This window comes from Neoarius graeffei, chromosome 19, assembly GCF_027579695.1.
Source record: "Neoarius graeffei isolate fNeoGra1 chromosome 19, fNeoGra1.pri, whole genome shotgun sequence".
In the NCBI taxonomy this organism is placed as follows: domain Eukaryota; kingdom Metazoa; phylum Chordata; class Actinopteri; order Siluriformes; family Ariidae; genus Neoarius; species Neoarius graeffei.
This window is the reverse complement of record NC_083587.1, coordinates 39,286,354-39,312,519: the sequence shown is the minus strand read 5'-3', so window position 1 is coordinate 39,312,519 and position 26,166 is coordinate 39,286,354. Positions and strand designations below refer to the sequence as shown.

Sequence of the window (26,166 nt, the reverse complement as noted above, 5' to 3'; positions counted from 1 at the left end):
CATGCACCTGTTCCAACTTTTTTGAAACGTGTTTCTGACATCAAATTCAAAATGAGCATATATTTTTTTCAAAAAACAATAAAATTTCTCATTTTCAACATTTGATATTTTGTCTTTGTATTATTTTCAATTAAATATAGGGTTTCCATGATTTGCAAATTTTCGCAGTCTGTTTTTATTTACAATTTACACAGCGTCCCAAATTTTTTGGAATTGGGGTTGTGATTAAAGATGTGTCACAAAAGATCCTCCAGACAGCTACCTATCAAAACCCTGATTAACAGGAAGAAGGGGTGGCCTGGCTATGGTTTACTGATCTACTTTAAAAGTCAAAGATCTCTCAGTATTTGATGTTACCTCTCTTGAATACATTGCTTTGAAGGTGGTATTGCTTTTCCTCCCCTCTGTTGCTGCTGTTGTTAGTTTATCATCCTTCCAAAGCTGCTGCCAGCTTCCTGTCAGAATTTAATTAACTTTTTACAATGATCTCATGTCTTTGCCCTGCCATAATTGTGCTTGGTGAGTTTAATCTCCATGTTGGCACTAAACATTCCTACACGTCTGAGTTCATCTCACTATTAGAGTGTGTTAACTTTTTAACAGCATACTGACTTTCCAACTCACACTCATGGCCATATTCTTGATTTGCTGGGTTCTACTGGTTTGAATGCTATTTCTGTCTCTGATTCAGTTTCTGGTATCTCTAATCATAAGCTTAATGAGTGCAACTTCCACATTACGACTACTCCTTTGGAGAACATCTCTGCCTATCACAATATTTGGTCTGTCAATTTGAATCTGTTTGCTGTTTCTCTTCAGTCCTCACCCTGGCTGACTTACATAAACTCTCCTCCTCTGATACTACGGTTTCCCTTTATAATGATACTCTCTCTGAACTGCTCAACTGGCCCTTTAAATATAGTCTTGTCCCAGCCACCTGTTCCTGTCCTTTGTTCACACTGAGCTCAGAGAAATAAAGTCCATGAGCCAGTGTCTCAAAAGCCTTTATAAGAAAACTGTCCTGACTGTACACTCACAATTACAACCCAAATTCCAAAAAAGTTGGGATGCTGTCCCATAAGTGTAAATAAAAACAGCATGTGATAATTTGCAAATCATGGAAACCCTATATTTCACTGAAAATAGTACAAAGACAACATATATCAAATGTTGAAACTGAGAAATTTTATTGCTTTTTGAAAAATATGTGCTCATTTTGAATTTGATGTCAGCAATATGTTTCAAAAAAGTTGGGACAGGGGCAACAAAAGACTGAAAAAGTTGTGTAATGTTTAAAAAAAACTGATTTGGTTCACCGTGTGGGTTTCCTCCGGGTGCTCCGGTTTCCCCCACAGTCCAAAGACATGCAGGTTAGGTTAACTGGTGACTCTAAATTGACCGTAGGTGTGAATGTGAGTGTGAATGGTTGTCTGTGTCAATAGGGGTGTTCACACGGCAACTTTTACTCCGGTGTAGCACCGGGGCTGCCCCGGTAGAGCGTTCACACGGTACAAAGTTATACCGGTGTAGCCCCTGAAAGCTGCTTAAACCGGTGCAAATCTAACCCTGCTCGGGAGGTGGTTTATGTGTCAGCCCTGTGATGACCTGGCGACTTGTCCAGGGTGTACCCGGCCTTTCGCCTGTAGTCAGCTGGGATAGGCTCCAGCTTGCCTGCGACCCTGTAGAAAAGGATAAAGCGGCTACAGATAATGAGATGAGATGAGATGAGATGAGATGAGATGAGATGATTTGGTTCATTGGCAACAGGTCAGTAACATGATTGGGTATAAAAAGAGTATCCCAGAGAGGCGGAGTCTCTTAGAAGTAAAGATGGGGAGGGGTTCACCGCTCTGTGAAAGACTGCATGGGCAAACAGTGCAACAATTTAAGAATAATGTTCCTCAATGTACAACCCCGATTCCAAAAAAGTTGGGACAAAGTACAAATTGTCAATAAAAACGGAATGCAATGATGTGGAAGTTTCAAAATTCCATATTTTATTCAGAATAGAACATAGATGACATATCAAATGTTTAAACTGAGAAAATGTATCATTTAAAGAGAAAAATTAGGTGATTTAAAATTTCATGACAACAACACATCTCAAAAAAGTTGGGACAAGGCCATGTTTACCACTGTAAGACATCCCCTTTTCTCTTTACAACAGTCTGTAAACGTCTGGGGACTGAGGAGACAAGTTGCTCAAGTTTAGGGATAGGAATGTTAACCCATTCTTGTCTAATGTAGGATTCTAGTTGCTCAACTGTCTTAGGTCTTTTTTGTCATATCTTCTGTTTTATGATGTGCCAAATGTTTTCTATGGGTGAAAGATCTGGACTGCAGGCTGGCCGGTTCAGTACCCAGACCCTTCTTCTACGCAGCCATGATGCTGTAATTGATGCAGTATGTGGTTTGGCAATGTCATGTTGGAAAATGCAAGGTCTTCCCTGAAAGAGACGTCATTTGGATGGGAGCATATGCTGCTCTAGAACCTGGATATACCTTTCAGCATTGATGGTGTCTTTCCAGATGTGTAAGCTGCCCACGCCACACGCACTAATGCAACCCCATACCATCAGAGATGCAGGCTTCTGAACTAAGCGCTGATAACAACTTGGGTCGTCCTTCTCCTCTTTAGTCCGAATGACACGGCATCCCTGATTTCCATAAAGAACTTCAAATTTTGATTCGTCTGACCACAGAACAGTTTTCCACTTTGCCACAGTCCATTTTAAATGAGCCTTGGCCCAGAGAAGACGTCTGCGCTTCTGGATCATGTTTAGATATGGCTTCTTCTTTGAACTATAGAGTTTTAGCTGGCAACAGCGGATGGCACGGTGAATTGTGTTCACAGATAATGTTCTCTGGAAATATTCCTGAGCCCATTTTGTGATTTCCAATACAGAAGCATGCCTGTATGTGATGCAGTGCCGTCTAAGGGCCCGAAGATTACAGGCACCCAGTATGGTTTTCCGGCCTTGACCTTTACGCACAGAGATTTTTCCAGATTCTCTGAATCTTTTGATGATATTATGCACTGTAGATGATGATATGTTCAAACTCTTTGCAATTTTACACTGTCAAACTCCTTTCTGATATTGCTCCACTATTTGTCAGCGCAGAATTAGGGGGATTGGTGATCCTCTTCCCATCTTTACTTCTGAGAGCCGCTGCCACTCCAAGATGCTCTTTTTACACCCAGTCATGTTAATGACCATATTGACCAATTGCCAATTGACCTAATGAGTTACAATTTGGTCCTCCAGCTGTTCCTTTTTTGTACCTTTAACTTTTCCAGCCTCTTATTGCCCCTGTCCCAACTTTTTTGAGATGTGTTGCTGTCATGAAATTTCAAATGAGCCAATATTTGGCATGAAATTTCAAAATGTCTCACTTTTGACATCTGATATGTTGTCTATGTTCTATTGTGAATACAATATCAGTTTTTGAGATTTGTAAATTATTGCAATCCGTTTTTATTCACAATTTGTACTTTGTCCCAATTTTTTTGGAATTGAGGTTGTAAAATTGCAAAGAATTTGGGGATCATCTATGGCACATAATATCATTAAAATATTCAGAGAATATAGGGAAATCTCTGTATGCAAGAGACAAGGCTGAGAACTGACACTGGATGCATGTGATCTTCAGGCCCTCAGGCGACACTGCATTAAAAGCAGACACGTGTCTGTAGTGGAAATCACTGTTTGGACTCAGGAACACTTCAGAAAACCATCTTCTGTGAAAACAATTCATTACTGCATCCACAAATGCAAGTTAAAACCATATATAAACAATATCTGTAAACACTGCCACCTTCTCTGGACCTGAGCTCTTTTATGATGGACTGAGGCGACTAGCATCAATAAAAAGCTCTGGGTCCTTTCTTTCACGTAATATGTTGTGGCAACAGAGGCGTGGTCAAGCATCGGTTTGTGAATGGAGGGCGAGGGCGAGACCGGGGAAGGTGAGAGGCAAAGTGATCACGCCTGTCATTAATTACTGTTTTGTGTGTGTGTGTGTGTGTGTGTGTGTGTGTGTGTGTGTGTGTGTGTGTGAGCAAAACATAACTTTGAGCTGAAAACCTATTATAAAAAATTAAAGAGACTGTGTTCACCATCACTACCAGCCTGTCTGCGCTTCAGCGTTCTACCCACTCTCAGGAACATTCGACACTGGTGCCGAAACCTGGTAACACTGAAGAGAACCACTTTCATGGAGTCCTCCCCCTTCAAAGACCTCGTCCATGCTCTTGCTGCCACCCAACAAAGCCAGCACCAAACGCTGATTGTCCTGTGCAAGGAACAGGAGCGGCACTTCAAGGCCTTGCTGCAGGCTGAGCAGGAGGATCGACAGACATTCTGGTACCTGCTTGCTGCATCTGCAGACTTCCCCCGCATAACCCTCATGAAAATGGGGCCTCAAGACGACCCGGAGACCTTCCTTGTCCTGTTCGAGCAAGTCACGGAGGCATAGGGGTGGCTGGTCAAGCAATGAATGGCTCGCCTACTGCCGTTCCTGACTGGAGAGGCCCAGCTCGTCACCCAACAGCTCTCCATCAACAACCGGCTCAACTATTCTGACCTGAGGTAAGCCATCCTGCAGTGCGTTGGCTGCACCCTGGAACAACATCATCAGCGCTTCCACACGTTGAATCTGGAGGGGATTGGTTAGCCGTTCGTTTTCGGCCAACAGCTCTGGGATGCCTGCTGGTGGTGGCTGAGAGCAGAAGATTGTGACACCAAGAGGATCATCGATGCAGTGGCACTGGAGCAGTTCATCACATGGCTGCCAGAAAGGACAGCAGAGTGGGTCCAGTGCCACTACCTGGCATCGCTGGATCAAGCGATCGAGTTGGCGGAGGACCATCTGGTGGCAGTTCCTGCTGCAGGCGGACATTCTGCCTCTTCTTTCTCTCTCTCTCTCTCTCTCTCTCTCTCTCTCTCTCTCACATTGCCTCCTCTTCCCAACCCCACCCCATTCCTGCACCATGGAAGCATAGGCCAACCCCCTTCAGCCTGCTCACCAAGCCTGCTCGCCAAGCCTTCCTCCCTCCCCTTATGTGTCTGTGTCTTCTTCCCCTCAGGTGAGTGATCCCCAAATCCCTGATTCAGAGGTGAAACCTGGGCCAGTACGCTGGCACTGCAGGGAGCCTGGGCATTTCCAGGACCAGTGCCACACAGTGGAGATGGGGGTCACGGTCCGCATCTCTGACACACCAGAGACCGCCCTCAATTGAGCCAGAGTGTATTGCATACTGGTGAGTATTCAAGACAATACATATCACGTGTTGGTAGATTCAGGCTGTAATTGGGGGAATTGGGGCTGTAATTGGAGGCATTGGGGGGAACCCCTTTTATTCACAATACCAGAGGTCCTGCAAGCCTCCACGGGGTTTCCCCCATTCAAATGATTATATGGGGATCTTGTACATGCTGCGGTGAAAATTGGGAGGAGGGACCTTCGAGCAGTAAAAACGAAATTCAATACATTTTTGACCAATGTGCAAAGCTTCACACACTCAGTCACCTAACCCAGGAGAATTTGCGGCAGGCACAAGGCTCAGGACGGGGCGGCATGGTGGTGTAGTGGTTAGCACTGTCGCCTCACAGCAAGAAGGTCCAGGTTTGAGCCCCGTGACCGACGAGGGCCTTTTTGTGCGGAGTTTGCATGTTCTCCCCGTGTCCAGGTGGGTTTCCTCTGGGTGCTCCGGTTTCCCCCACAGTCCAAAGACATGCAGGTTAGGCTAATTGATGGCTCTAAATTGACTGTAGGTGTGAATGTGAGTGTGAATGGTTGTCTGTGTCTATGTGTAAGCCCTGTGATGACCTGGCGACTTGTCCAGGGTGTACCCCGCCTTTCGCCCGTAGTCAGCTGGGATAGATTCCAGCTTGCCTGCGACCCTGTAGAATGGGATAAAGCAGCTACAGATAATGAGATGAGATGAGACAAGGCTCAGGACTGAACTGGAAAAAGAAAAAAAACAATAATAATGAAGGTGAGAGCTATAAAAATATGTAAGGAATGTGGGTAAAGTTGAGAAAATAAGAGGAGGTAATGAAAGCAAAAAAAAGTCAGGAGATACTTTTCTTGGGGCAAATTTGAAGACTTTCATCGCAAAACACGATAAGCGCCATATTTGAAATTTTGGAACCAATATACATTGGAGATCGTCAATAGTAAGTTCTATTCATATCTCAAATCGTTTTTTGTCAAAACATGACACATCCCATTGCTTTTACTGCATAAAGTTCCACTTTTTTATCAAACTGCGATAGCCGCCACCCTAATTTTCTTCCAAATTGCACTATATCCACTCAGCCAATCAGTGCTCTCGATTTGTCCAACATGGCGGCACCCATGATCGTTTGAAGTAACGCTGAATCGAGAACTATTCTCTGCTAAAAATGAATGATTTCGACTGATTAGAGGATAAAATTCTGGTTTCACCGAAGCCAAGAAAAAGAGGGAGGACTATAGAGTATCATGAGCGTCAAATAAAGAAGCAAATAAGGTATTCAGCTGGTGGAAAGGTGCCACAAATTGGGTGTACTCACAATGCATGGGACAATCGTTCTCTATGTCATGCAGACAAACTTTCCAATGATGATTTAGCTTTTAATGCCAGAGAGAAGCAGGTCAGGACATAAAATGGGACAAAAGATTAAAAGAACAAACTATTATTTTAGATGAGGCATGCAGGATTTTCTTGTAAACTGATTTGTGCACGTCTGTATTTTAGTCCTGTTGCTAGTTTTAAAAAATTTTGAGCATGGGGTGAAACCATCATAGTGCTTTTACCACATAACTCTTCAGAGCATTCTTGTCACAAAGGGTAAATGCTACAATTAAGTGTAAAGTTTCACATTTATCATGCTTGGGAGGACTTTTTTTTTATTTAAGAAACCATATTGTGACAGTTTGTGTGTCACAATATGGTTTCTTAAATTACTTGCAATACTTACACAAGTTGTGTAAGTATTGCAAGCAAAACTTACAGACTTTTGTCATGTTAAATTAACTTGGATATATAGCATTTTGTGGAAAAAATGGTCCAATTGATTCATAGCATTTTGAGAAAAAAAAATCATAATTTTTTTCATTTTGCATGAGTTAAGGATTTTATCAGAACATGTAATATGGTTTAGAGTCCATCCATCCATTATCCATAACCGCTTATCCTGTGCAGGGTTGCAGGCAAGCTGGAGCCTATCCCAGCTGACTATGGGCGAGAGGCGGGGTACACCCTGGACAAGTCGCCAGGTTATCGCAGGGCCGACACAGAGACAAACAACCATTCACATTCACACCTACGGCCAATTTAGAGCCACTAATTAGCCTAACCTGCATGTCTTTGGACTGTGGGGGAAACCGGAGCACCCGGAGGAAACCCACGCAGACACGGGGAGAACATGCAAACTCCGCACAGAAAGGCCCTCGCCGGCCACGGGGCTCGAACCCAGGACCTTCTTGCTGTGAGGTGACAGTGCTAACCACTACACCACCATGCTGCCATGATTCAGAGTAGTTGATGATAAACTTTTCAAATAACATTATATCAGTTTAATTTTTCAATAATGCACAATAAAAATGGCTTTTTCTCAAATTAGCAAAACTGGATATATAGCATTTTGTGATGAAAGTCTTCATTTGATTATCCATTATCTGTAGCCGCTTATCCTGTTCTACAGGCTCGCAGGCAAGCTGGAGCCTATCCCAGCTGACTATGGGCGAGAGGTGGGGTACACCCTGGACAAGTCACCAGGTTATCGCAGAGCTAACACATAGAGACAAACAACCATTCACACTTGCAGTTTAGAGCCACCAATTAGCCTAACATGCATGTCTTTGGACTGTCAGGGAAACCGGAGGAAACCCACACAGACACGGGGAGAACATGCAAACTCCACACAGAAAGTCCCTCGTCGGCCACTGGACTCGAACCCAGGACCTTCTTGCTGTGAGGCGACAGTGCTAACCACTACACCACCCTTCATTTGATCAGATATGGGACATTCCACCGAATGGGTGCCATTTGCACCATTTGCTTGTTGTACCATTCCCAAATTAAACTTAATTTGTTATATCTTTTCAACACTGATTATAATAACACACATATTTAAGTATTCAAAATGTGTATTGGTCAACCTCAGGCTACGTTATTTTTTAATATTTTTTTTACAAGGTTTGAAAGTCAAAGATGGCTGCATACTCTTTATATGAGTAACAGGACTGAGTTTTTAGACTAGGATTAGCTTATACATGGAATTAAGCCACATGGCGTCATCACTAATAGCATGGCCACACTTAGCACATTCTCGTGATTTACCAAAAGTCTGTATTTTTAAAATAAACAAATATCATCTAAGAAATAATTTAAGTAACAGGACAGTATGTTGACATTGACCTTATCAGTCAAAGTTAAAAAATCATCAAATATACAGAAAAGTAAATGAGAGAACTAACTTTTGGTCTTCCCATGACCTTCAGAAGACACAACTGATGTAACTTCCTGTTGAGCATGTGATTTATGGAATGTTCCAAATTTGTCAGATGGGGTAATATGTTTTGGTAACAGGACTGAGTGAAAACCCAGGGACACAACTAAAATGTGTATTTTAACTAAGATATTGTGGATTTCTTATGAAAAAAATATATATTTAGACCATGGATAGGATACAGAGTCACACAACAGTGCAAAAGAAATACTGTTTCTGAAGGATTTTAATCATAATATTTCATAGTTAAGTATAAAGTTAGAGTGCGGGGACAGGTAACACATGCTATTTTTCAGTGTTTTAGGTAGTTTTTATTAATCCTTACAATTATATATCTTAAATTTGAAATCAGATCAATGTGCAGGACATTCTGCGTAATAAGGAAATGTATTTTAAAGTACATTTTTATGTGCATTTATTTATACATGTAATTTTCTAGGAACGGAAATTCGGTGGAATGGCTCATATAACCATTGAGTAAGTGAGTGAATGAGTGGTAAGATGGCCGCCAGATGGCTTCTACTCTTCTACTCATGCTCTTCCCATGTCAAGTACCTAGGAATTGACCTGGACCAATCCTTATCTGGAGACAGGACTGTAAAGAACATTATTGGCCGGTCAAATGCTAAGCTCAAGTTTCTGTATAGGCAAGCCAAAAATGTTAACCTTGAAACTAAAAAGCTCCTAGTGTCTGCTCTCATCCAGAGCCATTTTGATTATGCCAGAGCATCTTGGTACACTGGCCTCACTCAGAAGCACAAGAACAGGCTGCAGTGTACCCAGAACAAAATCATTCGGTATCTTTTGAATGCACCAGCCAGAACCCATATTGGGGCACAAAAATTTGAACAGGTCCGTATGCTGCCAGTTGAGCTAAGAGTCCATCAACTAAAGTTAAATATGGTCCATAGCATCATCCATCATCAGGCACCAGACTATCTCAATGATAATTTTATCAATATTAACCAGGTTCACAATATCAATACTAGATCCAGTAACAATGCTCTGCACGTTCCACATGTAAAATCATTTGGAAAAACATCGTTTTATTACTCAGCAATCAAAATTTGGAATCAACTCCCCAACAATATTAAAAGTATTCAGAACAAGTCCAGTTTCAAACTGTCAGTGAAGAATCACCTTTTTAATGGTCTTAGACAGCAACACCTTTTTATTTTACTAATTTTTTTTCTTCTAGTCAAAATTCTTATTACTGTTCTGTTGTCTGTATAGCTTTTTCCTTTTTTATTATTATTATTTTTTTCACCATTTACATAGTACAGTGAGTCAATATTAAGTCAAATCATAACGTTGCCATTGCTGTTTTTCGTGTTTTAATGGGACCACAATGGAAATAAGTGCTTGCGCTTTCTTGTGTAATCCTGATTTTAATGTATTTTGTACTTCATTTTACATTATGATCGAATAAAATCAAATAAAAAAAAAATCAAAAGATCGTCTCGACTGGGTTATGAGAGCGTCAGACTTTTACGTAGTCCTCAGTGGGCGGGGACGCGGATGACGTGGTTACTCAGCCTACGTGAACTCGAACATCCCTTCAGCAGTTTGTGCTTGTGTTGAAAGCAAAAGCCCCGCCTACACGTTTACGCACTTTACCAGCCGGTGAACCAGGAAATCCCTCTGCTGAGAATAAAGAAACAATAAACTGAAGGAAATTAATTTTGGAATCGGTATGATGGCGTCTGACAAAGCAACAGGTAAGTGTTGAAGATACTGGCTTCATACTATTAACTTATTTTGGTGTTAATTCTTTAAAACTCTATACTTGGCTGGATGAGTTTCATACCGAAACTGACATTTCACTTTCAGCTGATAGATTTACACTGAACCAACTCTTATTGTATTATAATATAATTTCTTTAACAATTTAGTGGGAATGTCAATAAGTCAGTCACGTGATATTTCCTCTCTGAGTCTGGAGTTAGATTCGACAGTAGAAGTAACTTAAGCTAATTAAATATTTACCATCAGCCACGTCTCTGAAATATATCTCCAGCGTGGCACAGCCTTTCTGGCCCGATCAGATATCACATTTCACTTCTAGTCTTGAACATGTGCTTTATTTTTAAATCAACATCACAGCTTTACTTCACTGTTTCCTACATCCATCTGTAAATGCTTAATCTCTCCCAGGAATCTTTAAGGTGCTTTGGTCAGTTTCACTAATCATCATCATATTCTTTTGGCTGCTCCTGGTTAGGGGTCACCACAGCTGATCTTTCATCTCCATTGCTCCCTGTCTTCCGCATTCTTCTCTACCACTTTCATGTCCTCTCTCATCTCCTCCTCTTTGGCCTTCCTCGTTTTCGTATGCCTGGCAGCTCCATCCTCAACATGCTCTGCATCTCTTCTCAGGATGTGCCCATACCATTTCAGTCTGATCTCTCTTAGCTTAATTCCCAAGCTGTCCCTCTGATGTGCTCGTTCCTTATCCTGTCCAACCTCCCATCGCAAACCTTTTGGGCATATTCTGGACCAATTTTGGCTTTTTTTTTATATGAAAGAATGTCCCTTTACACACTCATCCAGAAGGGTAATTTTGCACAAGGCCGTCTGTCTACAGCAGAAAAAAATAAAATAACAAAATGCGTCTGGAAAAATCCCAAAGGAGTCTGGAGCCAGATTCGTGACGTTACCTGCGGAAGCACCAGCAGGCTGCGAGGGCTTTGCACGGTTTCAGTGCACAGCCTGTGTAGACCAAGCGCTCCCGTTTCTCTCTCGTTGTCCGGTCTTTTGGAAAATGATGAATACTAATCCCATCATGATTGGTGTTGCTGCACCCTCCTACAATACATCTGTTAACCATTTTAATAATTACTCGATAACGTTGAAGAAATTTGCAGAAAACCGCCAGGTCGTTTTCTCATAAACAAACCAGCGCTGACATCGGATTCAGAGGGAGGCGTCCCGCACGCGGCGTCACGAAAATCAATGTTTCCTGGGAAATCCAAATGCCAAGTTTTTTCAGAGGCGGACCAATACAGAATGTTAGATATTTGACCAAAGTTTAATATAAAATAGGATAATTACATTGATCTTGCTCTTGAATTTACCCGTGATATGCCCTTTAACATCCTCAACTCCGCCACCTCCAACTTTGCCTCCTGTCTCTTCGTTAAGGGTACGGTTTCCAATCCATACATCACAGCTGGTCTCACTACTGTCTTATACATCTTACGTTTCACTTTTGCTGGGACTTTCCTATTACAAATGAGTCCCGAAATCCTTCTCCAACTGAAGAAAGTACAACTTTATTCATCACACACTTGTGAAATTCCTCTCTGCATTTAAAGTGCATATCACAGGTAAATTCAGGAGCAAGATCAATGTAATTCTCCTATTTTATATTAAATTTTGGTCAAATATCTGTCACATTTTGCATTTTGTGCAATTTTTTTTACCTTGCGCAATACCAGAAAAATTCAGTTGAAATCAAGCCATTTGAGGCAAATTGGTCCGCCTCTGAAAAACCTTGGCATTTGGATTTCCCGGCAAACATTGATTTTCGTGACGTCGCGTGCGGGACGCCTCCCTCTGAATCCGACGTCAGCGCTGGTTTGTTTATGAGAAAATTACCTGGTGGTTTTCTGCAAATTTCTTCAACGTTATCATGTAATCATTAAAATGGTTAACAGACGTATCGTAGGAGGGTGTAGCAACACCGATCATGGTGGGATTAGTACTCATCGTTTCCCAAAAGACCGGACAATGAAAGAGAAATGGGAGCGCTTCGTGCGAGGCACCCGGAAGCCGAGGACCAAAGCAGAGCCGAGAAAAAGACCAAGAAAATCGGCGATTCACAAGTTGACTGTTGCCAGGGTAAGAAATAAGAGAGACTATACTCTAAATTAGGTGTTTGTGTGGTACACGGATGTTATTTATTGACACACAAAAGTAAACAACATGAAAGCGATGGGTGATAATACATTTACTTCACATGTATCAAGGGATATGCGTGTCAGGGCTTGAGATCTTGGGACCTGTCAAACACATTGAATGTATATACGACCCTGCTTAGCCGATTCCATGTGTGTAGCTTATGAAATCTTTCCCCTACAGTAGCCAGTACTCTTCTAAATGAAGAAATATATAAATACATAATAGTAATTAGAAAAAATATGATTTATGTAACAATAGACAGATTATCATTGATGTATGAATCCATGGGTTTAGAAGCTCAGGCAACAATTCCATATTTCAATGCAAAATCGCTAGCTGGTAAACTTGGTCTACACAGACTGTGCACTGAATCCATGCAAGCTCTCGCAGCCTGCTGGCGGATCCGCACGTGACGTCACGAATCTGGCTCCAGACTCCCTTGGGATTTTTCCAGACGCGTTTTGTTATTTTATTTTTTTCTGCTGTCGACAGATGGCCTTGTGCAAAATTACCCTTCTGGATGAGTGTATAAAGGGACATACTTTCATATAAAAAACATGAAATTGGTCCAGAATATGCACTTTAACCCATCTGAAGCAGTGAACACACACGTGAGCAATGAGCACACACACATACCCAGAGCAGTGGGCAACCATGCTAACAGCGCCCGGGGAGCAGTCAGGGGTTAGGTGCCTCGCTCAAGGGCACCTCAGCCCAAGGCCGTCCCATATTAACCTAACTGCATGTCTTTGGACTGTGGGGGAAACCGGAGCACCCAGAGGAAACCCACGCAGACACGGGGAGAACATGCAAACTCCACATAGAAAGGCCCTGTCAGCCACTGGGCTCGAACCCAGAACCTTCTTGCTGTGAGCCGACCTTGCTAACTGCTCCACCCTGCCTGCACTTTCTTTCTCACCTCATTATCGCAGCCCCCATTTTCCTGCACACTTGACCCCAGGTACTTGAATTCACCAACTTTCTTTACATCTACTTCTTGCATCTTCACTACACTCTCATCCCCATTCTCATTGATGCACATGTATTCTGTTTTGCTCCTGCTCACCTTCCGTTCCAATGCATACCTCCATCTCTCCAAACCCAGCTCAACCTCCTTTCTACTTTCACCACATATCACAATATCATCCGCAATCATCATGTTCCATGGTGACTCTTGCCTCACTTCGTCCGTCAAGCTATCCATCACTATGGCAAACAAGAAAGGACTCAAAGCAGATCCTTGATGGAGTCCCACCTTCACCTTGAACCGTTCAGTCGTTCCAACTGCACACCTCACTGCTGTTTCACTGTTCTCATACAAACACTGTTCAGTTTCACTAATGATATTTTTGAATTCATATACATTTGAGGCCCATAAATATTTATTTGGACACCGACAAACTTATTTTAGCTGTGTACTACACTATTATTAGACTTGACATCATATTCAATATTTCAATTCAAAGTGCAAAGAGTATTTACATCCAAATCAGGTGAAGTGTCAGAATTACAGCACTTTATACATTTGATATCCCCCTTGTTCCATGGCAAGGTGTGTGTTAAGTATTTTTTTTTTTTAATTTGGCAATAATACAGCACATAAAAATGATAAACATATATAAGGATGATCCAAAATAAACATGAGTATAAAAAATACATAAAATACATAATACTGTAGATATTGCCGGGGATAACACAAAGTTAAAAACTTATTTCCATTGTGGTCCCCATAATACAAGATGTGACATGAAAGAGAGGTATAAAAAAAATACAAAAATTAATAAAAATCAATATTCTCAATAGAAGTCATAAAATTATACATATAAGACTTAAGATTTTTCTTAAAATTGAACAAAGATTGACTAGAATTGAGGGCGGCACTGTGGTGTAGTGGTTAGCACTGTCGCCTCACAGCAAGAAGGTCCTGGGTTCGAGCCCAGTGGCCGACGAGGGCCTTTCTGTGTGGAGTTTGCATGTTCTCCCCGTGTCTGTGTGGGTTTCCTCCGGGTGCTCCGGTTTCCCCCACAGTCCAAAGACATGCAGGTGGCTCTAAATTGACCATAGGTGTGAGTGTGAATGGTTGTCTGTGTCTTTGTATCAGCCCTGCAATGACCTGGCGACTTGTCCAGGGTGTACCCCGTCTCTCGCCCATAGTCAGCTGGGATAGGCTCCAGCTTGCCTGCGACCCTGTAGAACAGGATAAAGCGGCTAGAGATAAGATGAGATGAGAAACTGTCCCAAGTCTCCCCAATCTCCCCCATCAACAGGCACAGTGGCATAATCGAGGTATAAATGAGAAATCTTCACAAGAAGCAAGATGAAAACCTGCTCCGGTTTCCCCCACAGTCCAAAGACATGCAGGTTAGGTTAACTGGTGACTCTAAATTGACCGTAGGTGTGAATGAGAGTGTGAATGGTTGTCTGTGTGTCGGCCCTATGATGACCTGGCGACTTGTCCAGGGTGTACCCCGCTTTTCGCCCATAGTCAGCTGGGATAGGCTCCAGCTTCGCTGCGACCCTGTAGAACAGGATCAAATGGCTAGAGATAATGAGATGAGATAGAACTTTCATATATGCTATATTCATGACACATAAAGTGAAATATTTCAATCCTTTTTTTGTTTTAATTTTGATGATTATGGCTTACAGTTCATGAGAATCAGAAATCCAGTCTCAAATTATTAGAATTGTCCTAAGGTCAAACAAAAAAGGATTTACAATACAGAAATATCCAGCTTCTGAAAAGTATATTCATTTATACACTCAATACTTGGTTGGGGCTCCTTTTCCACGAATTACTGCATCAGTGCGGCGTGGCATGGAGGCGATCAGCCTGTAGCACTGCTGAGGTGTTATTGAAGCCCAGGTTGCTTTGATAGTGGCCTTCAGCTCGTCTGTATTTTTGGGTCGAGTGTTTCTTCTTCCTCTTGAAAATAACCCATAGATTCTCTCTGGGGTTCAGGTCAGGCAAGTTGGCTGGCCAGTCAAACACAGTAATATCATGGTCAGCAAACCATTTTGTAGTAGTTTTGGGACTGTGGGCAGGTGCTAAGTCTTGCTGGAAAAGGAAATCGGCATCTTCGTAAAGCTTGTCAGCAGATGGAAGGATGAACTGCTCTAAAATCTCCTGGTAAATGGCTGCGTTGACTTTGGACTTGATAAAACACAGTGGACCAACACCAGCAGATGACATGGCACCCCAAATCATCACAGATTGTGGAACCTTCACACTGGACTTCGAACACCTTGGATTCTGTGCCTCTTCACTCTTCCTCCAGACTCTAGGGCCTTGAGTTCCAATTAAATGCAAAATTTACTTTCATCTGAAAAGAGGACTTTGGACCACTAAGCAACAGTCCAGTTCTTTCTCTCCTTAGCCCAGGTAAGACGCTTCTGACGTTGTCTCTGGTTCAGGAGTGGTTTGATATTAGGAATGCGACAGTTGTAGCCCCTTTCCTGAAAACGTCTGTGCGTGGTGGCTTTTGAGTGGACACCAGCCTCAGTCCGAAGTTCTCCCAAGTCCTTGAGTCAACTTTTGTTAACAGTCCACTCAAGGCTGCGGTCATCCCTGTTGCTTGTGCACCTTTTTCCAGCCAGCCTTTTCAGCAATGACCTTCTGTGGCTTACCCTTCTTTTGGAGGGTATCGATCATCATCTTCTGGACAACTGTCAAGTCAGCAGTCTTCCCCATGATTATGGTTGCGTGTGCTGAAGTAGACTGAGAGATGCACAGTATTTTATGCTGTTTTACTCAAACTCGAAATTAAATCTTCTTATATTTTGGGATGATTTTTTTTTTGCGCTGTAGGCCATAATTATCAAATTAATATATAGTAAATAATATACTATAGTATAGTAAATAATCTCCAATGCAATATGAATGTGACTTCTTTTTGCAAAGAATTTCACATAATCTAAAAAAGCTGAAAACGTGTCCCAAGTCTCCCTGCTCTTCCCTACAGATTCCAGATTGGTCACTTTGGTGACTTCAGCAGTTTTTGAGGGGCGCTAGCTTACTGTTTCAGTCACGAATTTTGAAAATCGTGCTTCAGAAATGGAGACAGTGTAAACTGGCAAACGCATACACTTACCGTTTGTTCATGCCTACGTCTTGCTTGCTGTGTAAATTCCCTTTAACAGAGCATGAATTTCACTTCCTGGAGGCAAAACTCATCTCATCTCATTATCTCTAGCCGCTTTATCCTTCTACAGGGTCGCAGGCAAGCTGGAGCCTATCCCAGCTGACTACGGGCGAAAGGCGGGGTACACCCTGGACAAGTCGCCAGGTCATCACAGGGCTGACACATAGACACAGACAACCATTCACACTCACATTCACACCTACGCTCAATTTAGAGTCACCAGTTAACCTAACCTGCATATCTTTGGACTGTGGGGGAAACCGGAGCACCTGGAGGAAACCCACGCGGACACAGGGAGAACATGCAAACTCCACACAGAAAGGCCCTCGCCGGCCCCGGGGCTCGAACCCAGGACCTTCTTGCTGTGAGGCGACAGCGCTAACCACTACACCACCGTGTGGAGGCAAAACTGAAGGCAAAATTCCCCCAAGAACAAGGAGGAACTGAAGATAGCTGCAGTCAAGGCCTGGCAGAGCATCACCAGGGAAGACACCCATCTCTCATCTGGTGATGCTGGGTTTAAATTTCAGGAAGTCATTGACTGCAAATGATTTGTAATCAAATATTAAAAATGTCAACTTAATTTTTGACCAGCAAAGGATGTTGCTATTGAAGTGTCTTGCCACTGGAAAGGAGAAATCTTCATTCTGATGGTATGAAGGTGCTTGGAGAACCAAAAAAAACCCCCCACACACACAGTCAGTGGCAAGATACTTCAACAGCACTAGACATAACATTAATGACCTCTCTGTGCACATCACCACTTGTTATAGGAGCAAAGAAGTGAGGAAGTGTAAAGAGAAGGGACTCGGCTGCACTTCCTGGAACTTTAGAACCCCATTGAATGACTGTGTTCTGAATACAGCTATTAATTACATAATCAAGCATTTCAGATATCAAGTGCTTTCACGACAGCCTTATGGTAGATGCACTCTGCCAAAGGATTTTTTTTTTTTCCTCTCTGAAATGTTCTGTTTCACTGGAACCCCCTCTAACATTTTTATTACTGAACTACACCACAGTTACTTTCTGGATTCCTCTCCTCTCTCTCTCTCTCACTCACTCACACAGTACAAAAAAAAAAGATCTCTCCAGAAGTTCCTTTCCATGTCCTTGTATAAATGGTAACAAAAGGAAACCGAAAGGTCAAATCCCTGCACTGTTCTTCATTCTTAGAAAAAATATATCTTTTAAGAACAACTTTTCCAGAGGGAAGCACAGTGACGCAGCAGGTAGCACTACTACCACTAATGAAACATCTGGTCAGTGGTGGTGCAAAAGATGATATCTAATTGAGTGTTCATGTTTTAGGGATTTTGTATCATTTTTAGTTGCAGGCAGCAATGTAAAGTGTTCATAATTATTGTTCTACAGCAGCGCTCGAAACTAACGGTGTCCCGACGTCCCGGGGACCATAAAAAATGTCATCGGGACACAAAATTATCATATCTGGGACAATCCCGGGACAATGGAAAAAAATAGATCTAGAAAAAAAGTTCTACATTAATATTATTTACAAAGCCGTAACACATACGTAGACATTCACCTAATTTGTCAATTTTAATTTTAAAACGTTAACAGCGAAAAATACATAGTAGCTACACTTTCGATGCACCTGCATCCGTAGGCTACAGAGCAGCGCATTCTGTTCTAGAATCTTCGGCCGGAGTCCGCATTATATGGACTTGGAATGGAATTGCTACCGCACACGCTGCGCCGACTCTTGCCAGAACAAAAATGCTTAAGTGGTTGAAGCGAACCGACCGCGGGGAAGAAACTGAAAGCCCAGACATAACGTCTCCGGGACCTTCAGGATCCAAAGTGTCATCGCCTGGTCTGCAGGCAACGCTAGCAACTGAATGAACTTAATGAACACTGTTAGACACGTTATAAAATACAACAGGAATGATGTGGATGATACTGACGGAAGATACCGTTCAACAGAATAAGTGAGTTTTCTTGGTGTCTTTCTAGTTCACAAAGTTTAGTCAGTCAGCAGCACAACTGGACTAGGACCTGGCACTATGTTGATGTTGCTAACATTTGCACTCGGCAGCGAAAGTTCATAAAATGGATAACGGAAAGTTCATAAAAATGGATAACGGTAATGGTGAAAATTATAAGTTGGCCTTATAAGTACCAACAGATATTCAAGGTATAAGTAGATGAAATGAACATAAAAGGGGTCTTATTTTCAACTAACGTGTACTGCAGATGTAGGGAGTTGAAACATTTTCTGAATGAGCTAGTTGGTCCCTTTAAATAAACGAGTATCTATTCATACAGTGAGATCGCCAAAGTTTAATAAACTGAAAATGCAATAACTGTAATTTTGAAGTAGATGACGTATAGGACATGTCGCTTGTGTCTTGTGACTTATTGTAAAAATGATATAAAGGGTTCAAAATCGCATAGTTACAAATATAATAGTAACTTCATATGATAATATTAACCACTGGTTATTTCAGAGAGGAAAAAAAATGGGGACACTATTGCTTCCATTCGGGACAATACAACACAGAATTCGGGACCACTGGGGGACACACAGAAAAAAAGTTAATTTCGAGCCCTGTTCTACAGTATGTAATCATAATTATTGTTCTATGTAATCATGAAACAACCCCATCATTTTTTGCTTGCTACTGTTAGATTTTCAAAAAGAACTGGATGGTTTAAAAACCTTCATATTTGCACTCAGCATCAGTTTTTTTCCTTACAGGAAATTATCATTTTGATCTTGAAGAGAAGAAAAAATTAGCTGCTTCGAACCATCTCTCTGAGCTGCGCCTTATCCTTCTGGGCTGGCGATGGCCTGGGAAAAGCCTGACTGGAAATACTATCCTGGGGTATGAAGAGTTTCGGCTGGAACGAGCAGCTGAATTTTCAGTGAAGCGGGATGCAGAGCGCTACGGCCGCAAGCTGACCGTTGTGGATACGCCGGGCTGGTTTTCAGCTCAGACCACTCCAGCTGCTTATCAACAAGAGCTGGCTCGTAGTCTGGCTATGTGCCCACCAGGGCCGCATGCTTTCCTGCTCGTTGTGCCTGTAGGCATGTTCACAGACACGGACCGGGCGAGAATCGAGGAGAACTTGGTGCCATTTGGTGAGGCTGTGTGGAGACATACCATTGTGGTGTTTACATGGGCAGAGGTGCTGAAGAACATGTCAATCGAGAGATATATCCGGCGCCAAGGTAGTGCACTGCAGTGGGTGCTGGACAAGTGCAAGAAGAGATACCATGTCGTCAACAATGATGCCTTTGGAGAGCGCACGCAGGTCCCAGAGCTGATTGAGAAGGTGGAGAAGATGGTGGCTGAGGAGGGAGGGCACTTCAGTTCCATGGTGCAGGAGGAGAAAGCGCAGAATCCGGTTACAGCTGAAGCTACTGATGAGAACTCAAACTCAAAAGAGGTGAAAGAGACGCGTGAGCTCGGAGCTCGGCCCAAACAGAACGGTTCCTTCAGCTCAATACGGATGGTCGATGTGAAGAGTCCACACAGTAAGTTCATGCCTTTCACAGTTTGGTACTGTACTGTAAATACTGTTAGTTAATGTTATAGGGAAAACTCTCGAGGGATTTTTTTTCTAAGAGTGTAGATAAGGTGTTATTTTTCTTTTACTGATCTATACAAATGAAAACTTAGATTGTCATTACCATTATTTGATATTCGTTAATGATCATACAACCCCTTTACGTCACAAATTCCCCCCCTGACTGCACAGCTCGTGTCCCAGTGTGGTGAGTGTTGCGTGTGCCTTTATTTTGACACATGCTTTTTGGGTTATGGTTCTGTTTCCCCCATGTGTTGTTGGATCAAACCCAGTCCATGGCGAAATGTTCATCAGAAATGTTTATTTTATCAACAGCCACTCTTAAAGCTACAGATTCTTTTTATTTCAAGACCTATTCAGACAAAGATGATTGGTGAATCGAAGAACTCCTTTGTTTCAAACACCATACAGATTTCTGCTGTCTCATTATCTATACCAAGGCAATTTACAACCATGGGAAGATGCTTTATGTTAAACCCAATCTGAATGGCGCTTTGCTGAGCAGATGGCCTCTAGGACATGATGGTTTACAACCCCTACTGACCTCAAACTGGCTCCCAAGGAAACGAGTCCCCCATGGAACTAAGAACAGTGACGGTTTTATGAAATAGCCACCCGATCGATTCAACAGACTTTTCTGCCTAACTCAGCATTTTGATGGACTTTCTGAAGGATCTTGTATTCAAAATGAACATTTAGCCGAACTGAAAAAATGAAACGTTCAGGAAATGCATACGCACATACACATGCTCAGGACAAAGGTAGATGTTCTTTAGTCAGAGAAAATTGTTAAAGAATGGACTTATTGCCAGTCCAATGTGTTTTATACATCTGGGTGTTTGTCTAAAGGTTATAACAATCAACATTTTTATCCATGTGAATGTATCCTGCCTACTTCTAATCTAATGAGTATGCTTATGCCAAATAACTAATAATTTGTGAGTGGATAGAAATGATTTAAATGTTTGATCTTGTGAGGCTCTGGCTTCCCAGTTTGCATTCATGTGTGTTTATCCATGAGTTTTGTAATAAAGTAAAAAAATAATTTAAAAATTGTGCCTTTGGAATGTCTGGCATCAAATTTCCCCAGAACATCTACCAAGGGGCGATGTCGATAGCCCATTAGCCCAATCGCTATTTCGCATAATAAAATATGCATGACTAGCTCACAACAAAACCGTTATGCATAGCCAAAACTTTGAGCTCTTCATTTAATGGAAGCCTTGCTGATCTGTTCTACAAAGCTCCGCTCTGCGAACACACTGATTCAAGGAACTTTTGAACTCTTTGTTGGTTTCCATCAATACGAATCACCGCTCTGCAAAAACGCAACACAATGATTCACTCTTCAAGACACTTTATCCACGAGACCCACAGGACTCTTAAATCCTCAAGAAGACTTTAACACACTCCAGCTATCCGAATAATTTCGACCACTTGTGCCCCAAGCCCATCTTCAAAGAGAAGATGAGGAGAAACGTCCAGAGCAAACGTGCAAGTAATGCACTTCCCTGCGATCGTTTTGACAACCTAGGTGTTTTCTGTTGTTTCCTCAATAAGTCCCCATGCACAAGTTGCTTACTGTGTTGCGCAGGAATGTTTCGCTGTAGTTATGTACCTTTTTTGCTATAATAGTGAGTTAGCTTTACTCATCATACATTTAGCTTTCTTTATGCTTAGCATTGAACGTTTAAACTGAAAAAGTATTGTTATTCTGCAGCATTTGTATTTATTTAGTTACTGTGCTTTAGCCATGTATGTCTTTTCAAATGCACCGGAGTTAATGAATACGCTTATCAAGGTGAATAGTGTATTTAGCCTGATATTCACTTGAACGTATTGTTTCAGTTTTCACTCCACTTGCACCATTGAAGAATCAGTAAATAGTTGCTATGATAAAATCTATTATTTCTCAACCTTCTGGATTTTTTTCACTCGCCATAAAATCATTCAAATTTTTCAATCTTTCTTCTTCTGTCTGATTTTTCTCCAGATTTGATGGAAGAAGTGTCTGATTGAAGGACAGGGACCAGAGAGTGAATTAATATTGCTGGATTGCATTCCTTGATCTGATGTAATTTGATGAACATCTGCAGGTACAGAAATTGACTGACCTGTTTTTATTTAACGAAAAACAAGGTGATTTTGTCTTTATTTTATATATTGGATGTGCTGTATATCTTTAAATGGGGGGAAAAATGAGACCTCCCCAATCAACTCATTTGCACTAATAAAGTCATGACAGCTACTTGTTATAATAACGCATTGTTTTTACTGTTACTGTCTTGTGTATTACTAAACCAGTGTCATATCAAAATTTAGAATGAATGTTGCTATTGGACATTTTATAACCTACAGTAGATACAAAACCCAATATTTTATTGCTCACTTTGTTTTAAACAATTAAACCAAGACACTTGTGCCTTGACTCAATTCAGCAATTATTACCAATCAAGTTTGTTTCGCAAAATATCATATATAGCTAGCCATATAGCTCTGGAAAAAATTAAGAGCCCACTGCAAAATTATCAGTTTCTCTGGTTTTATTATTTATAGATATGTGCTTGAGGAACATGAACATTTTTGTTTTGTTTTATTCCATAAACTACTAACAATTCCACATAACAATATTGTCACTTAGAACATCTAATTGCAGAAACCGACAACTGGTCAAAATAAAAAACTGAATTGTTTTCAGACCTTGAATAATGCATAGAAATCAAGCTCATATTCAGTGTAAACAACACAATACTAATGTTTGAACCTGGGATGAGTTCAGAAATCCATATTTGGTGGAATAACCTTGACATTTTAATCACAGCTTTCATGCGTCTTGGCATGCTCTCCACCAGTCTTTCACGTTCCTCTTGGGTGACTTTATGCCACTTCTGGTGCAAAAAAATTCAATCAGCTCAGCTTTGTTTGTTGACCATCCATCTTCCTCTGGATCACATTCCAGAAGTTTCCAATGGCGTTTAGGTCTAGAGATTGGGCTGGCCATGACAGGGTCTTGATCTTGTGATTATCCATCCACACCTTGATTGACTTGGCTGTGTGGCCTGGAGCATTGTCCTGCTGGAAAACCCAGTCCTCAGAGTTCAGGAACATTGTCAGAGCAGAAGGAAGCAAGTTTTCTTCCAGGATAACTTGTACATGACTTGATTCATGTGTCCTTCACAAACAAAAATCTGCCCCATTCCAGCCTTGCTGAAGCACCTGCAGATCATCACCGATCCTCCACCACATTTCACAGTGGGTGTGAGACAGTGTGGCTTGTAGGCCTCTCCAGGTCTCCATTAGACGACCAGGTGATTGGGGGGGGGGGCTGAAAATTGGACTCATCAGAGAAGATAACCTTACTCCAGTCCCCTACAGTCTAATCCTTATGGTCTTTAGCAAACCTCAGCCTGACTCTTCTTTGCTTCTCATTGATGAAGGGCTTTTTTCAAGCTTTTCATGAGTTCAGCCCCACCTGGAGGAGCCTGTTTCAAACCGTCCTTGCCATGGACTTAACCACAGCTGCAATTTGCCATTCTTTTTGTAGGTCACTTGATGTCATCCTATGGTTTTGAGTGACATTCGAAGGAGTTGATGATCATCCCAGTCAGTGGAGTGTAGTCTTCACCCTCTACCAGTCTGTAACTTTTGTTGTCCCCAAAGTCTGCTTCTTGACCTTGTTCTTATGAACTGCCGTCTTTGAAATTTTGAGGATGGAAGCAAACTGATGCTCACGCTATCCTTCTGCCAGTAAAGCCAGAATCGAATCATTATTTTTCTCTCAAAACTTTTTCTTTTAAACTTATTTCTCACATGATGAACATATTGTATTCTAATTAAATTTAAGGTACTACTAGCGCTCTTTTTGCCATCCAAACTGGTCTTACTGCAAGAGGATAGTGATGCCCACAGCAGAGGTTTTTATACTTTTCCTCATTTAAATAAGATTTGGTTCAGATGATCACCTAATCAGTACCTCATTAAGTAAAATGAGGCATTTATGTTGGAATTCCAGGATAGACACTGGAATGAAATGGCTGCCGTACATACAGATGCTGATTAAAGAAAAAAATGATGTGGTATCTTAATTTTTTCCAGAGCTCTTTGTGTGTGTGTGTGTGTGTGTGTGTGTGTGTGTGTGTGTGTGTGTGTGTGTGAAGTCACTGAATACATGCCCTTTTTATTACTGGATGTTAAAATGTGTTTTTGAGGAGCGTTCTAAAATGGACTAGACACACATTTTTCTTTGATTGCTGTATTTCAGAAGACACATTTAACTTTTAACCTTTATCTTAAGTGGATCTTTTAATTGCACCAAAATATAAATATTCAACAGAATGTCAAACTGGATTATGGGCAAGCTTGCATCAAGACATGCAGTGAAACAACAAACTACAAAGTTTTGTTCGAACTAGAACATTATTTGTTTTCAAGGCAGCAATAATACTGTAATACTGTGAGTTATATTTGACTGAGCACAAAAAAAATTGAGTCATCACATCCATGGCAATAAACAATAAGTGCGCTTCCATAAGAGTTGATGAAAGTGGGTTCCATTTGGAGTCACATATGTCTCTTCATATATAAATGAGTTAAAACCTGTTGAAACAGGTTACATTGCATATCTTTGTGTGCTGTACTTTTGTAATCAATAGAAATTTTATTATGATTAAAAGAAACTGTGATCTAATCCAGTGTCTCCTCTTGTTTGTTGTGCTCCTTTTTAAAGTGCATATCACAGGTAAATTCAGGAGCAAGATCAATGTAATTCTCCTATTTTATATTAAACTTTGGTCAAATATCTGTAACATTCTGCATTCTCTGCAATTTTTTTTTTACGTTGCGCAATACCAGAAAAATTCAGTTGAAAATCAAGCCATTTGAGGCGAATTGGTCCGCCTCTGAAAAAAACTTTGCATTTGGATTTCCCGGGAAACACTGATTTTCGTGACGTCGCGTGCAGGACGCCTCCCTCTGAATCCTACATCAGCACTGGTTTGTTTATGAGAAAACGACCTGGTGGTTTTCTGCAAATTTCTTCATTATCGCGTAATTATTAAAATGGTTAACAGATGTATCATAGGAGGGTGTAGCAACACCAATCATGATGGGATTAGTACTCATCGTTTCCCAAAAGACCGGACAATGAGAGAGAGAAATGGGAGCGCTTGGTCTACACAGACTGTGCACTGAAACCGTGCAAGTTCTCGCAGCCTGCTGGCGCTTCCGCAGGTAACGTCACAAATCTGGCTCCCAACTCCCTTGGGATTTTTCCAGACGCGTTTTGTTATTTTATTTTTTTCTGCTGTAGACAGATGGCCTTGTGCAAAATTACCCTTCTGGAGGAGTGTGTAAAGGGACATTCTTTCATATAAAAAAACCCACTAAATTGGTCCAGAATATGCCCTTTAACACATTTGAAAGCCACTAAGAAAAAAAAAAACCTTTATTTTTATTTATCACATGCACACTTTCAAGCACAGTGAAATTCATCCTCTGCATTTAACCCATCTGAAGCAGTGAACACACGTGCGTGCGCACACACGCACTCAGAGCAGTGGGCAGCCACACCAGAGTGCCTGGGGAGCAGTCAGGGGTTAGGTACCTTGCTCAAAGGTACGTCAGCCCAAGGCCACCCCACATCAACCTAACTGCATGTCTTTGGACTGTGGGGGAAACCAGAGCACCCAGAGGAAACCCACGCAGACACGGGGAGAACATGCAAACTCCACACAGAAAGGCCCTCGCCGGCCACTGGGCTCGAACCCGGAACCTTCTTGCTGTGAGGTGACCATGCTAACCACTACACCACCGTGCCGCCCTTTTTTTTTTTTTTAAGAAACATTATACACATTAAGGGGCGGCACGGTGGTGTAGTGGTTAGTGCTGTCGCCTCACAGCAAGAAGGTCCTGGGTTCGAGCCCCGGGGCCGGCGAGGGCCTTTCTGTGTGGAGTTTGCATGTTCTCCCCGTGTCCGCGTGGGTTTCCTCCGGGTGCTCCGGTTTCCCCCACAGTCCAAAGACATGCAGGTTAGGTTAACTGGTGACTCTAAATTGACCGTAGGTGTGAATGGTTGT

At 41.8% G+C, this 26,166-nt stretch overlaps 1 protein-coding gene across 1 annotated transcript; it reads left to right on the top strand.

Annotated features, from left to right (window-relative positions):
- The first annotated feature begins 10,055 nt into the window (after positions 1–10,055).
- On the top strand, positions 10,056–24,779 carry LOC132867924 (GTPase IMAP family member 9). The gene is made up of 3 exons (XM_060900890.1): positions 10,056–10,216; positions 19,260–20,039; positions 22,086–24,779. Exons 1-3 carry the CDS (start codon positions 10,192–10,194, stop codon positions 22,109–22,111), a joined length of 831 nt encoding a protein of 276 aa, XP_060756873.1. The 5' UTR covers positions 10,056–10,191; the 3' UTR covers positions 22,112–24,779.
- The last annotated feature ends 1,387 nt before the right edge of the window (positions 24,780–26,166 follow it).